The following is a 20577-nucleotide window of genomic DNA, read 5'->3' on the forward strand; positions in this document are numbered from 1 at the left end:
TTCTGGGGAGGTTAAACCACAAACCTTCAGTTACAAATGTTGGACAGCTGTGGTTTGGGTGTCTGCTTGAAACACCTGAGCTCTTGATGGCTTGGCACTGAAAAAAAACAGGGCAGGGATTTTTCAACTCCAAGGCCTGATGTTCATGCATCCCCAGTCACGTGTCTGCTCTCAGAAAGGCTGATCTTTCCATTGGACCAGCCTCATCGCCAGGTTTAAGAAACACTTTTCCGAAGTCTCTTATATGCTCCGTTTTATTGGTGTGACAGGGTTGACATCATTGCTGAAAGTTGTGGTAGTCTCTGTGTGGAAGCTGTTCCGAACACGTGAGCAGGAGTCATTAGCCAGATAGAAGGAAAGGGCTGGAGGTGTAATTGTCAACTCGTGTGCATCTCTCATTTCACCAGGTGCTGCACGTGTCTGGTTTATCAATTTACTTCTGTTAGAAAGTAAACAAATCTCACTTTTCTCATGTAGCCTCATGACTGTTTCAGCCGAGTTGCTCTTATCTGTAGCAGGGATGTACTTCTGAGGTCTTGTGTTTGGAGGCTTTTCTTTCTGCATCCACATGTAACATGCTCTCACGGGTCATGTGCACCTCTGCTGCTGCCCAGGGATGCTGTTTGTCTCTTCTTAACTCAGTTATTTTAAAAGGTTATTATCACCACTATCAAAATATAAAACCTGATCATCAGGATAGCTTTTATCCCCTTAGATCCTGCATGTTTTTCAGATTGAATCCGTTGGCCAGATTCTGTCTCACTCCATGGATGTTTCTCTGTGTTCAGTAGTGCTACTGGGTGGCTGTTCAAGTCGTGTCAGCACAATCTGAACCCCAGGGGATGTGTACCACCCATCCTGGGCTGGGCCACATCCTGGGAGGCCTGAGCACCTCTGATTTTCCTCAATATGGAATTCAAAGTCACTCAACATTTTACGTTTTTGAACCGCTGGTAGGTATTCAGTCCTAGACCGCAAAGAATTTCCAGTGCCTTTTCCACATCAGGTTCTCTCAGGATCTGCATCCTTGAAGGAGCTGATGGTGTGTCACTCCAGTTGAGATCCAGGTGAATTCCAGGCGCTCAGCCCTGAGAGCCCAGTTAACACCTCATTAAAACACAGCACTGGCAACTCTTAACCTTTAAGAAAACTCCTTAAGTCATCTTTTTGCTGCCCTTCAGTTTATAGCCCGTGGCTTGTTGTTTCCCACTTTCTCACGTTTTCCCAAAGCCGCTGATGTGTACAGTCTGAAGCACATTCACCCAACACAAGGAAATCAGCTTGGCCCGACTGGCTTCTCCGTCACGTGGCTGCAAATGTGTTCACTCTGTTCTGCCAGATTATGGCTAGCTGAGCAAAATACAGTGAAGCTCTGGGCTGCTGGCCAAGCTTTTATTTCAGTTTGGAGCTTACAGCCACATATTTGCTGTTTGGCAGGACATCCACTGGGGTATATTTGGATAGTAATCTAGCATTGTTTTGCTGCTTTTTTCTTCTCTCTCTCTTTTTTTTTTTTAATGCACAGAGATAGTATAATCCCAACACTTACTTTGGCCAGTCTGAACAAGGTTTCTCAGTGTGCACCGTTATGTATGTGCACTCAGAATTTGTAGCCGTGACCTTTGATAAATATAAGTCAAAGCAATTAACTTTCTTTTATTGAAAAATGCTGGATGTCCTACTCTTTGCCCCCTCTGTGCCGATAACAGAGCTGTGTTGTTACTCTTTCCAAGATCAAAAGCTTCACTAAGGTTTGATTGAAGTCCAATTATGGAAGGAAGTAGCTGTGCTGGAGCTCTGAAAATAGCAATAATTGTTAAAATAATAAAGTGTGTCCTTGTGTGCCTTTATAATATTTAAAACTTATTTTGGGGGGAAGGGGGTGGCTTTCCTCTAGTTTTAAAATGAAAATATTAGCAAATGTCTTGGGAAAATAGGAGTGTGCTGTTAGAAGAACAAGTATCTCTGAATTTCTTACTTCAGCTCTGTTCTCCACCCCAAGTTGCCTTCCTCTGAAGCTGTTCACATGCAGCCTGACTCATGCAGGAGAATAAAGCTGGATTTGATTTTTTAACTGTATGGGAGGCTTTGGGTTTGGGGGGATAAAGGCTTTATGATGCAAACTCCTTTATTTCTCTGTGAAACAAAAATGGCCTTTTCAAAATGCAGTGTGTTTTGGAAAGTTGGCTCTGGGTTTGAAACCCCAACACCTCCGAGGGCACCCTTGGATGAAAAGTAGCACAAAGGGACATAGTGCTTGGGGAGGGGGTACAGACCATGGCAAGCAGGAGTGTTTGAGCAGCAGTTCCTGTTGTTTTATGAAGGGACATCTCTCTCGAAATGTGGGAGAGGTTGGTTGGTTTGTTGAGCCTAGAAATCTGTTTGTAGGGTATAACCTTATCAGGCAATTCACACTGTGTCTGAGCAGATCAATACTGGCAAAGGCTGAAATACTTCACCCCAAATCTGCACATTGTTGTTGAGGATATGAATATGTTTGCTTTCACTTAGTATTTCCTGAATCCTCAGAGAGAAGGGAACCTGGGAGAAAGCTCAGTGATGAGACTCTCTGGAGTCAACTGACAGAGCTTCAGGAAGGGAGAGCTTCGGGTCTTATGTTAAAACTCAGAGTGTCTGAGTTCCTGTTTATCAGTTGCAGTGTTTAGTTAATTAAACCTCAAGGTGCATAAATAGAAATGAAGATGATAATGTGGACAGTGCTGAGGTTGCTCCAGGGGCTGCTGTGGAGATGATACAGCTGTGACTGGTTTGAAATTACAGCGAGATTTTGCCAGGGTTTGGTTTGGGTTTTTTTACCTCACGTGCTTGCACACACATCTGATATAGGACAAGATAATCCCCATGTGAAAATCAACCCTTGTGTACTTTCTTTTTAGCCAACTGGACTCAAAATCACTAAGTACTTGAGTAAAATCTTTCCATTATAGATAAATGGTATCAAGTAATAAGCTCAGAGGCTTGTACAGGTCAAGACTAGAATTTTCTTAGCCCCTTCAATTTAAAGCTGTTAATTTATTCATCTGAATCTTACTGTTATGCTCTCTCCACTGCAGCAAGAATTATTTAGCCTTTCTTCATTCACTTAAACATATATATTTTTTAAATCATTTATTTATTCTGACTGTAAGACAGTTTTATGTATACAACATCTATAAAATGCTCTGCCTCTTCAGTTTCCCGCTCAGGTTTGGATGGATATTTGGAATTCAAACTGCTTCATTGCCTTCTGGAAATTTTAGCTGTCCAAAGAGCAGCCTTAGCGAGGGGTACCCTGTGGGTCAGCTTAGAGGTGTTTGTACAGTCAGCAGCTTTGGCTGCTCTCAGAAACAGCCTTGCCTGTCTCTAGGAGCTGCTGAAACTCATCAAGCAGGTTCCTGCTAACCAATTACCCAGCCGAGCAGAAAGAGAAAAGGTGATTCTCTTGCTTGTTTCTTCCTTTGCTAGGTTTAACCTCTTCTTCCCCGAGCTTGACTAATTGTGGATGTGCATAACATGGAAACAGCAGTGAGACTAAGAAGGGAGAGGGTTAGAGGGGAATCTCTGATCTTGCACACTGACACACACATCCCTCAGGTGGGCAGAGACATGTAGTTTCCAGCATGAATCTAGAGCATTCTGATTCTCAGCTGAGTCCTGCCCAGTGTCCCTCAAGCAGCTTTTTGTCTGATGTTTTAACAAAACCTTAAAAGAATAAAAAATTCCCCTTTCCAACCAAACCCTTCCCCACTCCAAACCCAGTAATGAATGTTTCATTGCTGCCAGAGTAAATTTGTTGATTCCCAAACACTCCTACTGTGTCTTGGTTGGAAGACTTAAATTGCTTGGATAGCAAGTGCTGTGGATAATATAAAAAACCCTCTTTCTAGTAGAGTTCTGGTTTCCAGATCATATTATAAGACTAAATAAATGCTTGGATGATACCAGACAGCTGGTTGTCCACATCTGACTGTCTTCTACATTGATTTTTTAAGACAGGACATGTGCATGGCTGTTTAGTGGCTATCAATACCAGATGTGTGTGTGCAGAACTCAGAGGGGTTGTCAAGTGACAGTGCAGTTGTGAAACAAATAATTATGCTCATGATCACTGGAAATAGTAAATGAGTGGGTAGGATAAAGTAAAAAGATATTCTCAATTCCAGTAGAGAACAGGAGGATTAAATAACTTTACTGACTGCCATTAACAAATAGTAATTTGTTTAATACTTCTCTCTTTTTTTCCTTCCTACTGCTTGCCCAAGGAATTGGCTCCATGAGCAGCACGATCTCTGTGGGTTTTCGGATGTGTAAGAGGCTCCTGCAGCCAGGGAGCTAAGAGCTGCTTTCATTTACGTTGTTTTCACAAAGCTTGTTTGTAGCACGTGTGGATACTTCTCTGCCAAGTTTGTTTGAAGTTGGGCCATGATTTCCAAAGTTGTTGGGAAGGGGCAACACAGACATGTGCAGGGCACAATTGTAACAAACCTCATTTCTCCAGGAAATTGAGCTAAAGAATAGCTGTCAAGAACTGGGGCACTGAAATTAAGTTTGCAAAGTAATTGAAAGCTGAAAGGCTATTTGATGTCTTAATTCCATACATAGCTGCAAACCAGGTGCACATGATGCAGTTCTTGTCCCCAGGTTAGATCCATGCAGGCAGATTTCCATCTGCCCAGGGCCTGTAGCAGTCAAGTGTCATTTGGTGGCTGCACTGATTGTTTTGAAAGTGACTGGAAATGCTTAGGAAGAAGCAGATAGAAATATTCACAAACATAGGCTGTGGGAGAGCTTGGTCTGGTGGTCTGAGCTCTGCTGGCAGCTGAGGTGTGGGCAATTACCTTTGGCTATAGGTAGGGCTTTTCTTTCCTTTCCTGTGCATCCTGAGGGTATAACTGAACATTTACTACTGTTCCACATTGCTTTTTGTATTTCCTAAAGGAAGATCCGTGAGTGCACAAGTTGGAATGCATGTTGATAACAAAAATTGAATAGACCCTTTCCATCTTCAAGGGTTTTTTGAGTTTTGCTGGTGCATTGAATCCTCAAAGACCTTATCCAGGCAGCAAAATGGAGGCAAGAGAGGTAGAGCCAAATTCTCAGGTCACTGAGCAAGGGAGCTCTGTGCAGAGCTGGGTGTCCACCTCATCCCTAGCAGCTAGGACAAACCCTCTGAAACAGGTAAGGGTGGGTTGAGACTTCTGCTTCAGCAGATGCTTCTTCCAGGCTGCAGGTTAAGCAGGTGAGTGCACAAGTTGGTTGTGTACAGTGGATGGGCAGCAGCATCTGAGCTGGGTGTGAGCTGTGTGGAATGCAGGTACATAAATAGCCTGGGCATGAGGAAGCAAGAAGTGTTCACCTGTGAAGAGATGAGTTACTTCTGCTGAAGTGCACCAGAACACAGGGTTAGCTCCTGCAGGGAAAGCACATGAAAGGTGGCATGAAACATCTTCATCGTGAGATGAGCTCTTAATTTATTTCTGAAAATCTGGAGCGCCATAAATCTGTCAGTGCCATTTTCTTTATTCTTTCTGCATTCGTAAAAGAAGAACAAATAAAATGTTCTGTAAGCTTTGCTACATTATAAAAAATATCATTTATGTGACACAGCTCTATTTTGTGTAATTTTTTTATATCCAAAATACAGAGGGCTTTAGAATAGATGAAGAAAAGCTGCATATCTGAGTTTAAGATAAAATAAGATGATCCCTGTGACAGAGACAGCAGAAGTGATGTGATACGACAGTTGCTGTAGCAACACCACCTACTTCATGAAAATCAGAGTTAACAGGAGTGTAAAAGGTAAAGCCCACATAATTTTCCAAGCCTATGAATTGTTGCTGCCCTCAGCTTGCAGTGCTTTCCAGCTCTCCAGTGTTTCTGCTTCCATTTGGGCACAGATATTTCTGCCTGGCCGACTGCTGCAGACCCCATCCTGTGTTGCAAGGAGTGGGATGACCACCAGTGTGAAGAACCAAATGGTCAGTTTACTTCTGTGGGAACCAGTAGTGAAGCACTGGTATGTTTAACATAGATTGTTAAGTATTGTAGAGACTGAAGGTCTCAGAAAGAAGTACATTGGTGCTTTCCCCTCACCCAAATAAACCCAAAATAGTGGTGTTCCATATCAGTGATGTCATCGAATCATAGAATCAGCTGGGTTGGAAAAGATCTCCAAGGTCATCAAGTCCAGCCCTACTGTGGTTACTAGACCATGGCATTAAGTGCCACATCCAGTCTCAGCTTGAAAACCTCCAGGGATGGTGAATCCACCACCTCCCTGGGCAGCACATTCCAATGCCTGAGCACTCTCTCTGTAAAAAATCTCTTCCTAATATCCAACCTAACCCTCCCCTGTCAGAGCTTGAGTCTGTGTCCTCTTGTCCTGCTGCTGGTTGTCTGGGAGAAGAGACCAACCCCCACCTGACTCCAACCTCCTGTCTGGGAGTTGGGGAAGGTGATAAGGTCTCCCCTGAGCCTCTTCTTCTCCAAGCTTTTCATGGTGCCATGAAAGTAGAAAACCACAGTTTTCAGTCAGAATGGTGCTGGGCTGGTTGTCTGGCTGCTGGGAAGTGCCCATACAGAGGACTTTGTTCCCAGGTGGGCAGAGACTTCCATACAATTTACTGTGTCCAAAGGGGGTGGAAGGGTCTCCTTTAAGGAAATCTTTTGGTGCCAAGATGTGGTTTGAAAGTCATCAGCTGTGCCTGCAGTGGCAGCTAATTGTGAAACCTGCACTAATGGACACAGGAAGAAAACTGCTGAACTAAAGGTATTGTTACTGTAAATAAGGCTGCTGTGGGCTCACAGTTTGATCATTTTCAGAGGACAGAATCCTCTGTTTCCTTCTGTTGATAACATGCAGGCACACAGGTCTAACAGCTCCCATATGCACTGAATTGTGAAGTGCTTTGCCAGTGCCTCAAGGGCACACCAAAATAGACTTTTATTTTGAGTGTATTGATATTTTAAAAATATATATTGACTCATTATATTAATAATGTTCAGTATTAATTGGCACTGGAGAGCCACACTGTGATATCAAAAGTAAAATCTCTAGCACTTGTGAACTGGGGGAAAAGAGTGTAGAGCAAACAGCAGTTGAGTTCCTCTTTTGCTGAGTTACCTCCTGAAGGCATCACAATAAATGCATTGCTCAGTAAATGGAAGGAGTTTGATTTTTGTGTCTTGGGGCATTTTGATTTCATTTCTGACATAGTTCACAATCTTCCCAGGTTCTGCATGCCTCTTGCAGTCAGAACATGCATATGCAGTGTGTTGAGAGGCTCAGCTCAGGGCTGTGGGCAGTCTGCAGAGGAGGTCACAGGAGGGAAGATGAGTATTAGGATCTCAGGTTTTCCATCACGACCCTCTTTCACTGCCTCTGTTTTCACAAGATAAAGCCAAAGATTGTGGTATGTGTTGCTGTCTCTGGTCCATGAGTGCCATGCTGAGGTGCAGAACTCTGCAGGCATTAATTTGGGTTAGTTTGGGTTGTGAGACTCCTCAGCATGGCAATTCTTGCCATTTTCTGGTGCTCAATGACTCACATTTAGACGTGAATTTATCGGACAGTGCCTTGCTTGGTGTTCAGTGTTGTCATTTCTTGTTTTCTGAGTTCCCAGTTTTTGGCTGTGCCTGGTGTACCACCAAACCCTGTGTCCTGCAGCAGCTGTAAAGTAGTTACAGACACATGGGAAATTCAACAGCCTGTTCTCCTGGAATTCTCCCTAAGCCACAGTGACGTGTTCCCTTCCTCCTCTGACCCCTGTTTCAGGATACCCAGGCCTGGTGCATCTGTGCACTTGGTAAATGAAGACAAACATATCAATAGAGAAAAAGCTACAACCACATACCCTTGTGCTTTCTTTGTGTGTGCTCTTTGGGAATAAAACCAGTGTATAAAGGCAAATCAAACCTCTGCAGTTATTGGACTGTAACAACCCAAATAGAATTTTTTGGGTTTTGCTGTTTGTTTCGGGTTTTTTTCCAAAACATGTTAGAGGATCTTAATTTAGGGCAGAGAATAAATAAAATGTACTCAGCCTTACTTAGAAGGTTATGGGAACAATGTGTTCCTATTCTGGCATCTCTCATTCTTCAAATGTGATTATTTTATACCAGTCAGCCTCTATCAAGCATCGATTTGGTTTTGTCACACAAAGAGTGTGGTTGTTTCAGTGAACAAAAAGTGTCAAAAAGTAAAAATAAAGAGTGACTGTGACAGGTAGTTCAGATTTGTGTGCACAGAGCAGATCAAAAGAGAAGCCAAGATTTGCAAGTTCCTGTAACTCTGCCCAGTGACCTCTTTTTCTTCAGGGATATATTCCGAGCGCCGCTGATAGCATCTGTTGTCTGTCTCTCAGGTTTGCCATTAGCTACTGATTGGGAGGTAGAGGAAATGTACCTGTTTCACGTGGCTTTTCCATGCCATTTGAAATCTGACTTGGCTGTGTTTTGATAACACACCCAAGCGAGAAGGGCTTGGGTACCAGAACTGGGTAATAGATCCATGAGTCATGAGTGGCATATGCTTTCAGGATTGCATGATGGCTTTTTGCAAGACCTGTTTACTGACTGGGAGCGTGCTGTCCTGGATAGACAAATAAATAGAACAGTATGAGAGAGCTTACTTGGTCTGGAGTCCTGCAGAGCACATTGGCAGTGGCATGAAGACATCTTGAGGACAAGTGTTGCCTTTGTTTTGAGCAGTACTCCATGTGAGGGCATAGTTATGGATGGTGAGGCTGTAGCAAGATGAGGTTCTCTCAGGTAACAAGTGACAGGACAAGACGAAACAGCCTCAAGCTGCACCAGGAGAGGTTCAGGTTGGACATCATGAAGAATTTCTTCCCTAAAAGGGTGATCAGGCACTGGAATGGGCTGCCCAGGGAGGTGATGGAGTCACCATCCCTGGAGGTGTTCAAGAAGTGACTGGATATGGCACTTGGTGCTGTGGTTTAGTCGACAAGATGGTGATCTTGCAGGTACTTTCTAGCCTTAATGATTCTGTGCCATATGAGGTTGTTACCTAAAGCAGGACTCTATTTCAAATCTGCTGGTGATTGGTTTATTAAAGCTGGGTATGTAACTATCCAGAGAGATGAAAATGGATCTTTTTTTCTCTTTCCAGAAGGTTGACAATTCTGATGCTTCTGTGGAACCTTCCCTTTAAGAAAAGAAAGAATTACTGTACTTTTTGAGGAACCTTGCTATATATGAATTGCCAGTTAATGAAAATATGCCAGAGGATGTCACGAAGCTCCAATGCACCAGAGAATATCAACATCTTGCAGTGAGACATCCTTCTAAGCCAAGTGTAATCAAAATTAAATACCAGTGTGAATGTTCTTCCCTGCAGCTTCTCTTCAGGCCTTGTCCCCACTGAATGCCATCTTGGCTGATCTTTGTAAGGAAAGCAGCATCCCACAAAAAATCAGAAAGGCATTTAGGAGTGCTGTGGATTTCATGCTCTTCAAGAGTTTGTAGACCCCTGTGCAGTGTCCTGGGAGCAGGATCAAACCTTCTGTTTCTATGTGTAGCACTTCAGCAAGGGAAATGTTCAGAACAGGAACAACTGCTGTTGGGCATCTTGCAGGGGTAGTTTGGGAGGGAATAAAAGTTTGATTTCCTGGTTGTTTCAGAGCTGGAGCCTCGTTGAGCTGAGTGCTGCCTTCACACAGGCTGAAGTCAAGATGGGGCTTTCAAAGCATGGATCTTACAGAAGAGTCTTAAGTCTGGGAGATATAGTGGAAAAATTTACCTGCTGGTGCCTCATATTTGTTTGTTTATTCCTTTGAAGGGCAGAATGTTACTGGCCCTGCAGGCAGAGCATATTGCATGCACACTGTGCTAACCACATGCAGGAATTGCAAGTCAAGCCCTCAAAGCCTACAAACCATTGTCTGAAGGCCACGTGTGCAGCTTCAGACAGCAAACACCCTCCCTTGGCTGCTTGGAGATGCAGACTTTAAACACATCACCTCCTCTCTTCCCCTTCTGCATGCAGAGGTCAGACCAGCTCTGGGTTGAATCAGGGCTGTATCAGGAAGGAAGTGGTTGTCTGTAGGATCTTGGATCTTGACCTCATTTACTGCAGATGTGAGAGGATGCAGGGAATGGTAGGAGAAGGGAAAATCTGGCAGGAAGAATAGAAAGATTTTGTCTGGAGAGACTGGACTTTGCATAAAAGCTTCAGCAGAATTCTGAGCAGATCATTTGATTATGTGAAGGTGTCACAGTGTGCGTTTGCTTCCCTTTCTGTGAGGAGCCCAGTGTGACACCTTGGGTGGCCCTCACTGGTGTCCCACACCTGCAGCAGAAGTCAGTGAGAGTCATTTGAAATGCAGCCAATGCCTACAGCCTTAGCCAACCTGAGAGGAGGATAGCTCTTGATTTAAAGTGTCTGTACTTGTGTCCTTCACCTGCAAACAGAAGTGCTGCCCCTTCTTTCATGGGAGTCTTGTGGAAAAAAATAGTTTGTGTGAAGCACAGAGATCCTGGAGTTGTCAGTGCTGCAGGGAACTCCTGAAAGTTCGTAATTGTGTCTCCACAGGAGGTTGGAATAATTTGTGTATGGGTTAATTTGGGTAAATCAAAATGGGTGAAACAAGTTACTCCTGAAGGAGGAAAGAATCTGGAAAAGGTAGTATGTGATGGAAACTTTAAAGCTCGTTGCAACCATGACTGTGCTTCCTAAACAGCCCTTGGACTTAATTCTAAACAAACTTTGAAAAGACAACTGAGACTTTCTCATGTGCCATTCTTGAAACAGGCACGTTGGAAATGAGTAGGAACGGACGAGGAATGGATGTGACAGCTCTCCAGTGTCCTGCTGCTTGTACAGAGTAGAGGATGACAGCTTACCCTTGCTGTAAGGAGCTGGAGGAGGACAGAGAGCTCTGCCAGTGCACTTTGCTGTTTGTTGACGAGGATCTGTGGGGCTCAGGAATGTGGAGCTGTTTGTACCATCAGCACAGGCACTCTGCTGCCCTGTTCCCTTCCACAGTGCCCTTTTACTGAACACATTCATCCCAGCCTTCCTCTTCCAGGCTCTCTTCCTTTCCTCTCTGGCTACCAGTCTCCCTCATCCTTGCCTTCCTCACCTCCTTGCCCCTTCTTGGCTTTGAGTCCTAATCACTTATTGAAATACTCCCTTCTCCCCCAGCCTGAGCATGTACACCATCGATTCAGGCTGCCCAGGGAAGTGGTTGCATCACCAGCTCTGGGAGGTATTTAAAAAACATGTAGATGTCATGTACACCTTCAGGCTGCCCAGGGAAGTGGTTGCATCACCAGCTCTGGGAGGTATTTAAAAAACATGTAGATGTGGCACTTAAGACATGGTTTAGTGTGGAATTGGCTGTGCTGAGTTAGTGGTTGGACTCAATGATCTTAGAGGCCTTTTCCAATCTAAATGATTCCATGATTCTCTGAAATAACATTGATCCAAGAGCTGCTCCTCTCTCCCAGTGCACAGCCCACTAGCACAGTTCAGGCTCTGGGAGGTATTTAAAAAACATGTAGATGTGGCACTTAAGACATGGTTTAGTGTGGAATTGGCTGTGCTGAGTTAGTGGTTGGACTCAATGATCTTAGAGGCCTTTTCCAATCTAAATGATTCCATGATTCTCTGAAATAACATTGATCCAAGAGCTGCTCCTCTCTCCCAGTGCACAGCCCACTAGCACAGTTCAGTGAGAAGTTTTGCCAGAAATTTTTAACAGGTTCAAAACAAAGTATTTTTTGCAGAACCTTTTTTCGGGAAACTGTAGAACCATTTTGGCAGAAACATAATTGGCACACAAGAAATCCAAACAGAATGGTTGAAATCTGGCAAAGGCTGAAGGAACTGAAGACAGCATCCTCTAATGGGAAGTGTCAGACAATCTTAATAAGACTACCAGTCCTGCCTGGAATAATACTGTAGAGGCCCCGAGCGGGAGGCAGACAATGCTGAGAGGGGAAATGACAATTCTTTCATAATTAAATGCACAAGGTTTGTAAACAATGCTGATATCTTTAAAAAGTACACATTTTAAAAACACTTTCATGTGCCAGTCTTTTAGGGTGTGTTAAAAGCAGCAAATTTTGTTGTGGCTGCATGGGATTAAGATCCTTCTTTCCGCAGGAAACATTTGCAGTCACCCCATGTTCGGCTGAATTGAGTTGGTGTAAGATAAGAAATAGAGGAATGTCTGGGCCAGGTTGGAGCACTGGACAAAATACACTGATCTCCTGTTGCTTCAGAAGAAAATAAAGCTCCTCTAATAATTGCTTACATAAACACACCCAGAGGTGAAGTGTCTTCCTCACCCCCAGGCAGGGTGGTTGGGTTTGTCCTCCCAGGTGAGGGCTGGAAGATCATAGCATGTGGTTTAGTGCTGGTGTGGATTGTTGTCTTCCTATTCAGTGGTTTGGTTTCTGGAAGATACTAAAATCCTGACAGCAGGGAAATGAGATAGGAAGATAAAAGGTTGCTTATAGTATTGTGAGTGAGGAATGGTAGCCTGACAAAATGCTGTCCTTAGATAATCTTGGCCTCGAGAATCTTCCTTTTACTTTGCTGCCTGTGGGGATTTTTCCATGTCTCAATCCCTGCCCACTGCTGCGTGTTCTGCAGTGGGATAACTTTTCCTGGAGGCTGAAGGAGTTAATGCAGAACTGGATGACAGATTAGTCTGGGACAGGCTGTGATTGGAGTAAGAGCTATCCCAAATAGCTGGCCAGGTGCCAAGTGGATAGCTGGTTTGGAAAACAGCAGCAGAGCTCTCTGGAGTGAGGATTATCTGTCAGTTTAACTGCTGTGCTGTATAGTCTGACTGACATACACAAAGTGCCTTCAGTTTATATAAAGAAAAATGATTAGCAAACACATGTTTTATCTCTGGGCTGCTAATAAATTGAGTAAGAAGCTCCTCTTTTATTTCCCTCCAATGTGTGTAAAAAAATAGGGAAAAATATTTTGATTAGAACATTTTCACTCCCTTTTCTTCCTCTCAGTGCTGTTCTCCAGCCAGCTGTTGAGCTGATGAGGAGTGTGGAAGGGCTGTGAGAAGAGATATTTTCTGAAAATCAGACACATTTCTATGGGAGCTGAATGAATCAGAACTGAGTTCCACATAATTTCCCAGGGATCTCTTGCAATACAGATAAGAAGTCTGTCAAGCAGAAGAGGTGCAGCTGAAGAGGTTATTTCCGTCTTAACTCTCCTGGGCACAGCTGGGAGGTGGGATGTTTCAAAAGGGGGAAATTAAGAGTCAGGATATGGTGATTGAGCTCCCCACGATACCAGATCAGCATTTTTGGTTTTGTAGGTCTATAAAAATGCTACTATAAAAGATACTTTTAAACTGTGGGGTTTAATTATTGCAAGCCATTAAAAGCTGCTATTTTTTTTTTGCCAGCCATTTGATGACCTAGATGACACAAGTGAATGGCCTCAGTCCACTTTTCTTTGAAGAAGGAGCCACACTGAAAATATTGCCATTACGTTGGACTTCCTCACTGGCAGTCCCTGCCGGGAGGAGGACTAAAAGGGTTAGAACAGCCAACTTTCTTTCAAGTCCTTTCTGGAAAATTTTCTGCTATTGCTAATATCTGCCAGAGCAACATCAAGAGCATTAGCAAAGGCAGGATGCTGGGACAGCAGAACTGCTAGTGTTGTCAAAACCTGCAGATCCCTTTGCCAGAAGACACCTGGGGCTGTGTCTGTCCTGGCATACTCCGTGTTGCTTGAGCAGAGCTCTACAAGTGGGAAAGGCTCCAGACAAAAGGCCAGTGTTGACATAGTTGTGGTCTCTCCAGGCCCTGGTTGAGACACATCACTAGGGTGGTATGAGGGGAAGTTTCCATTAACAATTGTTCCCGGCTTGCATCCACCACCACCACCACCGTGGAATTCTGCAGCTGGATTTCCAAAAGAGCTTAATGCTCAAGAGCTCTCATTTCAGCAACTTAAATAGAGGGGCTAAGTTCTTTCCAAAACACTTGGCAGTCATCAGCCCCCATTGAGAACAAAGCTAAGCACATTAAACAGTCCAGCCACTTCACCGTCGTCGTGAAAATTTGGCCGCCGAAGTGAGCGCAGAGTGTTTCAATAACACAGGGCCTGGCAGAGGCATCGCCCCCGATGCTGGGCAGCGAGGTGCCTCACCTGGCCCTGGCGCCTGGCAGCGTGGGCTTCCTCCTTGGCTGATTCCTTGTGCATCACAGCCTCTGAGCAGCTCTTTCTGTGGATGTTGTGACAGCTGGGGAGCTTGCTGATGCGAGGATTAGTTGGCTGCTGGGCACATGACGTTCAGATTGCTGTGCTTATTTGACCTACCTCTGATTGCGAGGAATTTAGTGCATAAAAATAACACCCCGAACAAATTTGGCAGAAGGATGCACAGCGAAAGTGCCTTGCACACACAGGGAGAGGAGCTGGGAGGGCAATGTAACGTGAGGCCACGCACTGTACTCCTGCAGGGACAGCAGTGCCAAGGCCAGCGCAGCCCACGCTGTCGTCTTGGATTACCACTGAGTCCAGCACCACAGAGATGTCATGGCCATTGGCCAGTAAACTAATGAAGACAGGTTCCTGGCTGGTGTTATTGGCAAAACTTGATAGAATAAATAAAAAGATCGCAAGTGCCAGGAGTTGCCTAATGTAAAACGCTGGACAAGGAAATACTGGTTTTTCTGCCTGGGGCTTTAGACACCCTGGTTAACTCTGTTGTTCTCAGTGGAGTTGCTGATCGTTTGCAGGAGCATGACAGAACAGAGAGTTGGCCCATGCAGAGTGACAGAGGTGTGTGTGGGTGTAGGGATGTCTTACAGGGCAGTAGTTTTGGGGCTCCTAGGTGACTGTGTTTGGGTGTGTGCATGCTTTGTGCAGGCTCTGCATTAGTGAGCAGCATTCTCCATGAACGAGCTCCGTGTTGGCGCCTGGGACACCTTGTGTTTGCTGAAGGACTAGATCTGTAGTAGTGAGAGCTTCTTAGACCTGGGGAGGTGAAATGTGTGCACTTAGGCAGGATCTTGAGTGCTGAAGGTGCTTCTCCCAGGTCACTGTGGAGATGCATCGCTCTTTGTTTTGCTGTTGCATTGCTAAGATGTGACACCTTGAGTTCTCACGTTTAAAAGGAACATGTTTGCCCTTTGTCGGAGCAATACTGCAAAATTTCTTGAAGCCAGTGATTACAGAGCTCGTGTAATTGTGTAATACGGCACGTTATAGATAAATGATATGCAAACTCATGCCCTGTATCGAGAGCTTCAGCAATATTCAAATACAGACTCTTTCGTGTGTGGCAATTAGAAAGCTGGGGCAGGTTTCCCAAGCCACTTGACTTTTAGAAACACCCTGCAAGCTCATCAGAAATATTGTAAGAGTCTTCAGAGCTCATGCCTTGCTTCATTTTCATCCGTATCACAGAATTTGCATGATCTCTATGCACATACATCTGTGTATTTTTCTGCAGTAAAGCACAGCTGACAGCTCCAGTACAGACACTCAGAGCTGGAGGAGCCTTTGCCGTGTCTCCTCCGTTAGAGGAGGCTGTTTGAAAAGTCTCCTCCTTTTCTCTTCTCCCAGACCCTTACCAGCCTTTCCTGGAAGCTGATTTTATCGGCTGTCAAACCGGAGTTACAAAAGACAAACTCTCCCTGGTTTGCACAAAGCAATTCCCTGGTGCGTTTTCCACGCGGTTCCAATGTCGTTGTCACGATCTTCTAGATGAAAATAAAACATTGTTAGCCCTGGCCTTGGTTTGGAATTAGAAACGACATTTCATGTTTACCATTTTACACCCTAAAGATTGCAGATGTGGGAGCAAATAAGGAAATATTACACAGGCACAGGATGTTTGTGCAGTTGTTCTAAAAGCAGTCGGATCGCTAAAGTCAAGGGGAATTAGCGAATAGCCAGAATTATAAAAGAATATCTGCTTCAATCAGAAGTCCTCTCCCTCTGAAGTCTGTGAGGCTTGGACTTCTGAGGCATGTGAAAACTTCTGAAAATTCTGCCCCCGGGGATAGTCCGTGTTAAGGCAGCTGACTTTAGCATCCTATTTTTGGAACCTTTGGTTGAGATTTTAAATTGGATTTTTAGTGGGAATGGTGCCTGAATCGGTGCTGTAGGATCTTGAAGGCTGTATCTATGATCAAAAAAAAAAAAAAAAAAGAAAAATGGGAGGGATAGAGTTCATTTTCTGAGGATAGACTCCTTTTTATTAGACTGTATATATCGTGAAAGAGAAGTGCAGCATCAGTAAGTGCTCTTTCATTTTCACAGAGCATCTCAAAGTAGCTGTTGGATCCTTTCATGCTGCTGGTTTCCTACACTGTCTTGTAGAATCTCACTGGTAGGATCCCATGGGGAGCAGATAGCAATCTCCTTGGAGAGGTTCAGCACAGCTGACAGAACACTTTCACAAGATGCTATCTGTGCCAAGTACTGTACATGGTGTGACTGTAAACTGAACATACCCTCAGAGGTATCCATGAAGGAATCTGTGTGAGATAACCAGAAAGGCTTCCAGTGTAGGGGTTAAGTCAGAGCTAAATGACAGTACTTGTGGTTGGGATCCTAATGAAGTGGCAAAGGTTGGAGCAATGTGTGTTCTGCCTGCAGTCCAGCGCAACTTGGTGTTGGGTTCAGTGATCTTACGTGGGCAATCCAGACTAGCAACTGGAATTAGGAACAAGTTCTGAATGTAAAGGCATGAGCTGTGTCTGAACATGCACCTACAGAATGGAGAATCTGATATTGAGCAAGAGTAGATCTCAAATTTGCAGGGAAAGCTGAAAGAATTATTTCTTGTCATGTATATAGAAATCTTCTAAAATCCATATTCGGTGATATTTACCTATTTTTTCTAACACAGCTGAATTTATCCTTTATTTTTGCAGGTCAGATCTTGCCAGCAAACCGAAACACACCAAGTCCCATTGATCCTGAGACTATCCAAGTTCCTGTGGGCTATGAACCTGACCCTGCAGATCTTGCTCTTTCCAGTATTCCTGGCCAGGAGATGTTTGATCCTCGTAAGCGCAAGTTCTCCGAAGAAGAGCTGAAGCCGCAGCCGATGATTAAGAAAGCTCGCAAAGTCTTCATCCCAGATGACCTGAAGGTAAATTGGAACTGGTGACGAGGCTGTGCAAACAGCGTCTGACAGTTCCTCTCTGAGCTACAGGTTTGGAGCAAGAATCTGTTTCCTCATGTAAGATAAAACTTCCAATCTAGATACAACTTTATTGTAGAACAAAACTGTTAAAGGTTCTGAATGAGGCAGAGGGAGGATGTCCCTTATTAGTTATGCAACAGTTGAAATTCATGAGCTCAATATTCATTTCCTTTCTATGCCAGAAACTTCCTGTGTGACCTTGGACGAGCTTACTTTGTCCCATATTTCCCACTTATGAAACAGCCTGATCATATTTCCTTTTCCTTCATCCTCTGTCTATTCAGCATAGACTGCAAATTTTTCAAGGAAGGATCTGTCTCTTACTGGGTCCATAGAGGACCCTGGTGATGACAGAATGAAGTATATTGTGTCATGTTTGGAAGTTGCTTTAGTTCTGTTCAATAATGAATGGGAACACTATAATAATAATGAATGGGAACACTATAATAATATTCCACTAGTATATATTCACTAATCCAGGTGAAAGAATCTGGACAAGTTGTGGGAAAAGAGAACAAAATTATTGTGCTGAGAAGCGTGTTTTAGTACAATATTTGAAGTATAAGAGCAATACAAATTTAAAAAGGAAGAGCACCCTGTCTGTGCCTCTCACTGCTTCCCAGATGTGAAGAGCAAAGAGTGTGAACACAGCAGGAAAACTGATCAGCTGATCCAGCTTATCAAACACTGTGAAAATTATTATTTGCAAGATTGTTTTCCCAGTATGTGCTTCCCAAGAGGATCTTTTTTATCAAAGGCAGTCAGTGCAGACTGTCATTCTAGTGTTGTTACTGCCCCCCAAGACAGACTGAGAGCCTGCTGGAGTCGGTGGGAATTCCTGGCAGCACGTGCAGAGAGACTGGGATGCCATGTGTTTACACCAGACTGATAGCATTAGGGAAAAGAAGCTATTTTTATCCCTAAGGGTACTGTGCTGCAAGTCAAAAGCACAGAAATCACAACTGCAGTAGTGTTGAGGTGATCTGTTGCTGTCACTCTGTCCGAAGTATCCTCAGCTTTCACTTAGGTTTATCTGCACTTTTTTATTGCTCACCTGGGCAAATCCTAAGAGCTGTGATGCCCTGATGGGAGGTCTGCCTAGAGAGAGGTGTTTGGTGTACCAAAGGAAGGGCTGTGTGGGTGCAAGGAGGCTGCAGTTTGCTCCTTGGTGCCATTTGTCACTTGGTGATGTCTCCCAAGGTATCCTTATTTATTCATCAAAGCAAACTTTTGGCAAAGGTGCTGTTGGCCTGCTCTGTGCCAGAGGTGGAAGCCAGCAGTGCCCAGCATGCAGCAGTGGGGCACTTGGCTCCCACCTGAGAGCGAACGAGTTCAGGGTCTCTGCTTTCCAGCAGATAATCCCATTGGTTGCCCTTGACTCCTTTCAGAGTGCTTGACCCAAGCACTGCAGTCTGCCCTGGCATGTGGAGCAGCCCTGGGGTTCTGGGGGAGGGTAAGCAGATTAGACCAGTCAATCGTCTCTGGGCTGCATGTGATTTGGAAATGCCAGCCTTACCTCTTTCAGGCCTGGATTAAGGGATTTGCCATAGCAATTTGTTAAAATAAAGAGGGATGAAGCCTAGGTGGCACACTAATAAATTGCTTAAAGCTGATTTTTATGGAGTGGAATGAGATGGGAAATTATAAACAAGATTTGGGTCATAGCTTTTTGCTGCATACTTGTTTTTGAGAGGATTTTTGGGGGTCCCATATAAGTACAGGTGAAGAGCAATTTAGAGATAACACTGGCTCCAACTGCACACCTAGTTGGGCCAAACTGATCGAAAGCAGTTCAAGGGTGCTCCTGCAGCAGTTGGTTTGCTCCTGCTTTGCCTTATGCAAGCAGCAGCAGCAGAAGGTGCAGAGCACCAGGATGAGGCCAGACATGCTCCATGCTGAGGGACCCAGGAGTGGTGGGTGTTTGTCTACTGAGTGCAGTGAGCTGGAGCTGCTGAGTCCTGTGCCTTGAGGTGGGCATGGTGCTGTGCTTGGGAGCTTGGTGGGAGCTCCACAGGTAAATGGATGCCTGTTAAAATAGAGGGATGACTCTGGGAGAGGAAGTTTGAGCTGTAGGATGTGGCCAGGCAGTTTGAGGGTTGGATGGCTGCATCACTCTGACTCTGCAGGGGACTGAATTTCACTTTGTACAAGAGATTCTGCCCACTTTGTGTTTATTAAGTTGTTCCAAATTTCTAGAACTTAATCCAGTTTCAAAGCAACATCAAAGCTGCCATTTCACTGAAGGCCACTTCATTGGAAGAGTGGGAAAATCAGGTAAAATTCAGGAGTTACTTCAAGCCTTTGATGCACCATTGCAGTAAGGTGATCTCCTAGAGGCAAATCTTCAGGGATAAAACCCTTTGGCAATGAGTTAGCTTATGAAACTTCAGAGTGGAGTGGAACTATTTCTGGCCAATGCTTTTTTCCCCACAGTCAAAGCCTATTGTACTAATCTCTGTGGTTGGTACCAGAGCAGCTCTCATTGTTGTGCCAAGGAATCCTCTTCCAATGAGTTGGTGGTGCAGACAGGAACACTGTGGGGCTGGAACAGAGAAAAGAGAGAACAGTGGATGAAATGGGTGATGCCAACAGAGTGAACCAGGTGTTGTCTGGCAGAGTTGAGCAGGGCCAGAGGTAATTAGTGCTGCTCCAGCCACTGTACAGAGTGAGTCATGGCACGCGAAGGTGGATGTGCTAACTAGGTCAGCATAGATGGGAGATGTACCACTGGAATATTGCTTGATTTTTCCTTGGAGGAGTTCACTGTCAAGAGGATGAGGGGGGTTAGTGTAAACATTTTGACAGAAACATGCGAGGGCATCTGTGCTCTCTGGGTGGGTTGTAGCTCCTGTCCCGCCGTGCCCGGCGTTGCAGGACGAGTGAAGTCACCCATGATTGGAGGTGGTGGCTGGGAACAGGTCCTGGTGGCAGCTCTGCTTACCGAAATCTAATACCTTGTTTGTTTCTCCCTGTGCCTAATGAGCAGGATGACAAATACTGGGCAAGGCGCAGAAAGAACAACATGGCAGCGAAGCGCTCGCGGGACGCGCGGCGGCTGAAGGAGAACCAGATCGCCATCCGCGCCTCCTTCCTGGAGAAGGAGAACTCGGCTCTGCGCCAGGAAGTGGCTGACCTGAGGAAAGAGCTGGGCAAGTGCAAGAACGTCCTGGCCAAGTACGAAGCTCGACACGGCCCCCTGTAAATCCGAGGGGGAAGTGGGTTTTTCTTTTTTCTTTCTTTTTTTTTTTTTCTCTCTTTGTCGCGGGTTGGCATTTGACTAGATGGACAATGTGTTTCCTGTTTGATAGCACCACACCCAAACCAACCTTTCTGTCTTCAGCACTTTACCAGAAGCAGAAACAAAACTGACTTAACGTTGGTTGTTTTCTTTTTCGGTCGCGTGTGCGTGTCC

General features: G+C 44.7%; 1 protein-coding gene across 1 annotated transcript in view; it reads left to right on the forward strand.

The window, feature by feature from the left end:
• The window catches only part of HLF (hepatic leukemia factor), a gene marked incomplete at its 5' end in the record, with an annotated part of 30906 nt that extends 10539 nt beyond the window's left edge, over positions 1–20367 (forward strand). The window contains 2 exons of the mRNA XM_009080120.1: positions 16891–17111; positions 20152–20367. Of these exons, the coding sequence (XP_009078368.1) occupies positions 16891–17111; positions 20152–20367 (437 nt within the window). The remainder of the gene's footprint in view (positions 1–16890; positions 17112–20151) is intronic.
• Between the last annotated feature and the right edge of the window lie 210 nt (positions 20368–20577).

Source organism: Acanthisitta chloris, unplaced genomic scaffold (assembly GCF_000695815.1).
Source record: "Acanthisitta chloris isolate BGI_N310 unplaced genomic scaffold, ASM69581v1 scaffold8728, whole genome shotgun sequence".
NCBI lineage: Eukaryota > Metazoa > Chordata > Aves > Passeriformes > Acanthisittidae > Acanthisitta > Acanthisitta chloris.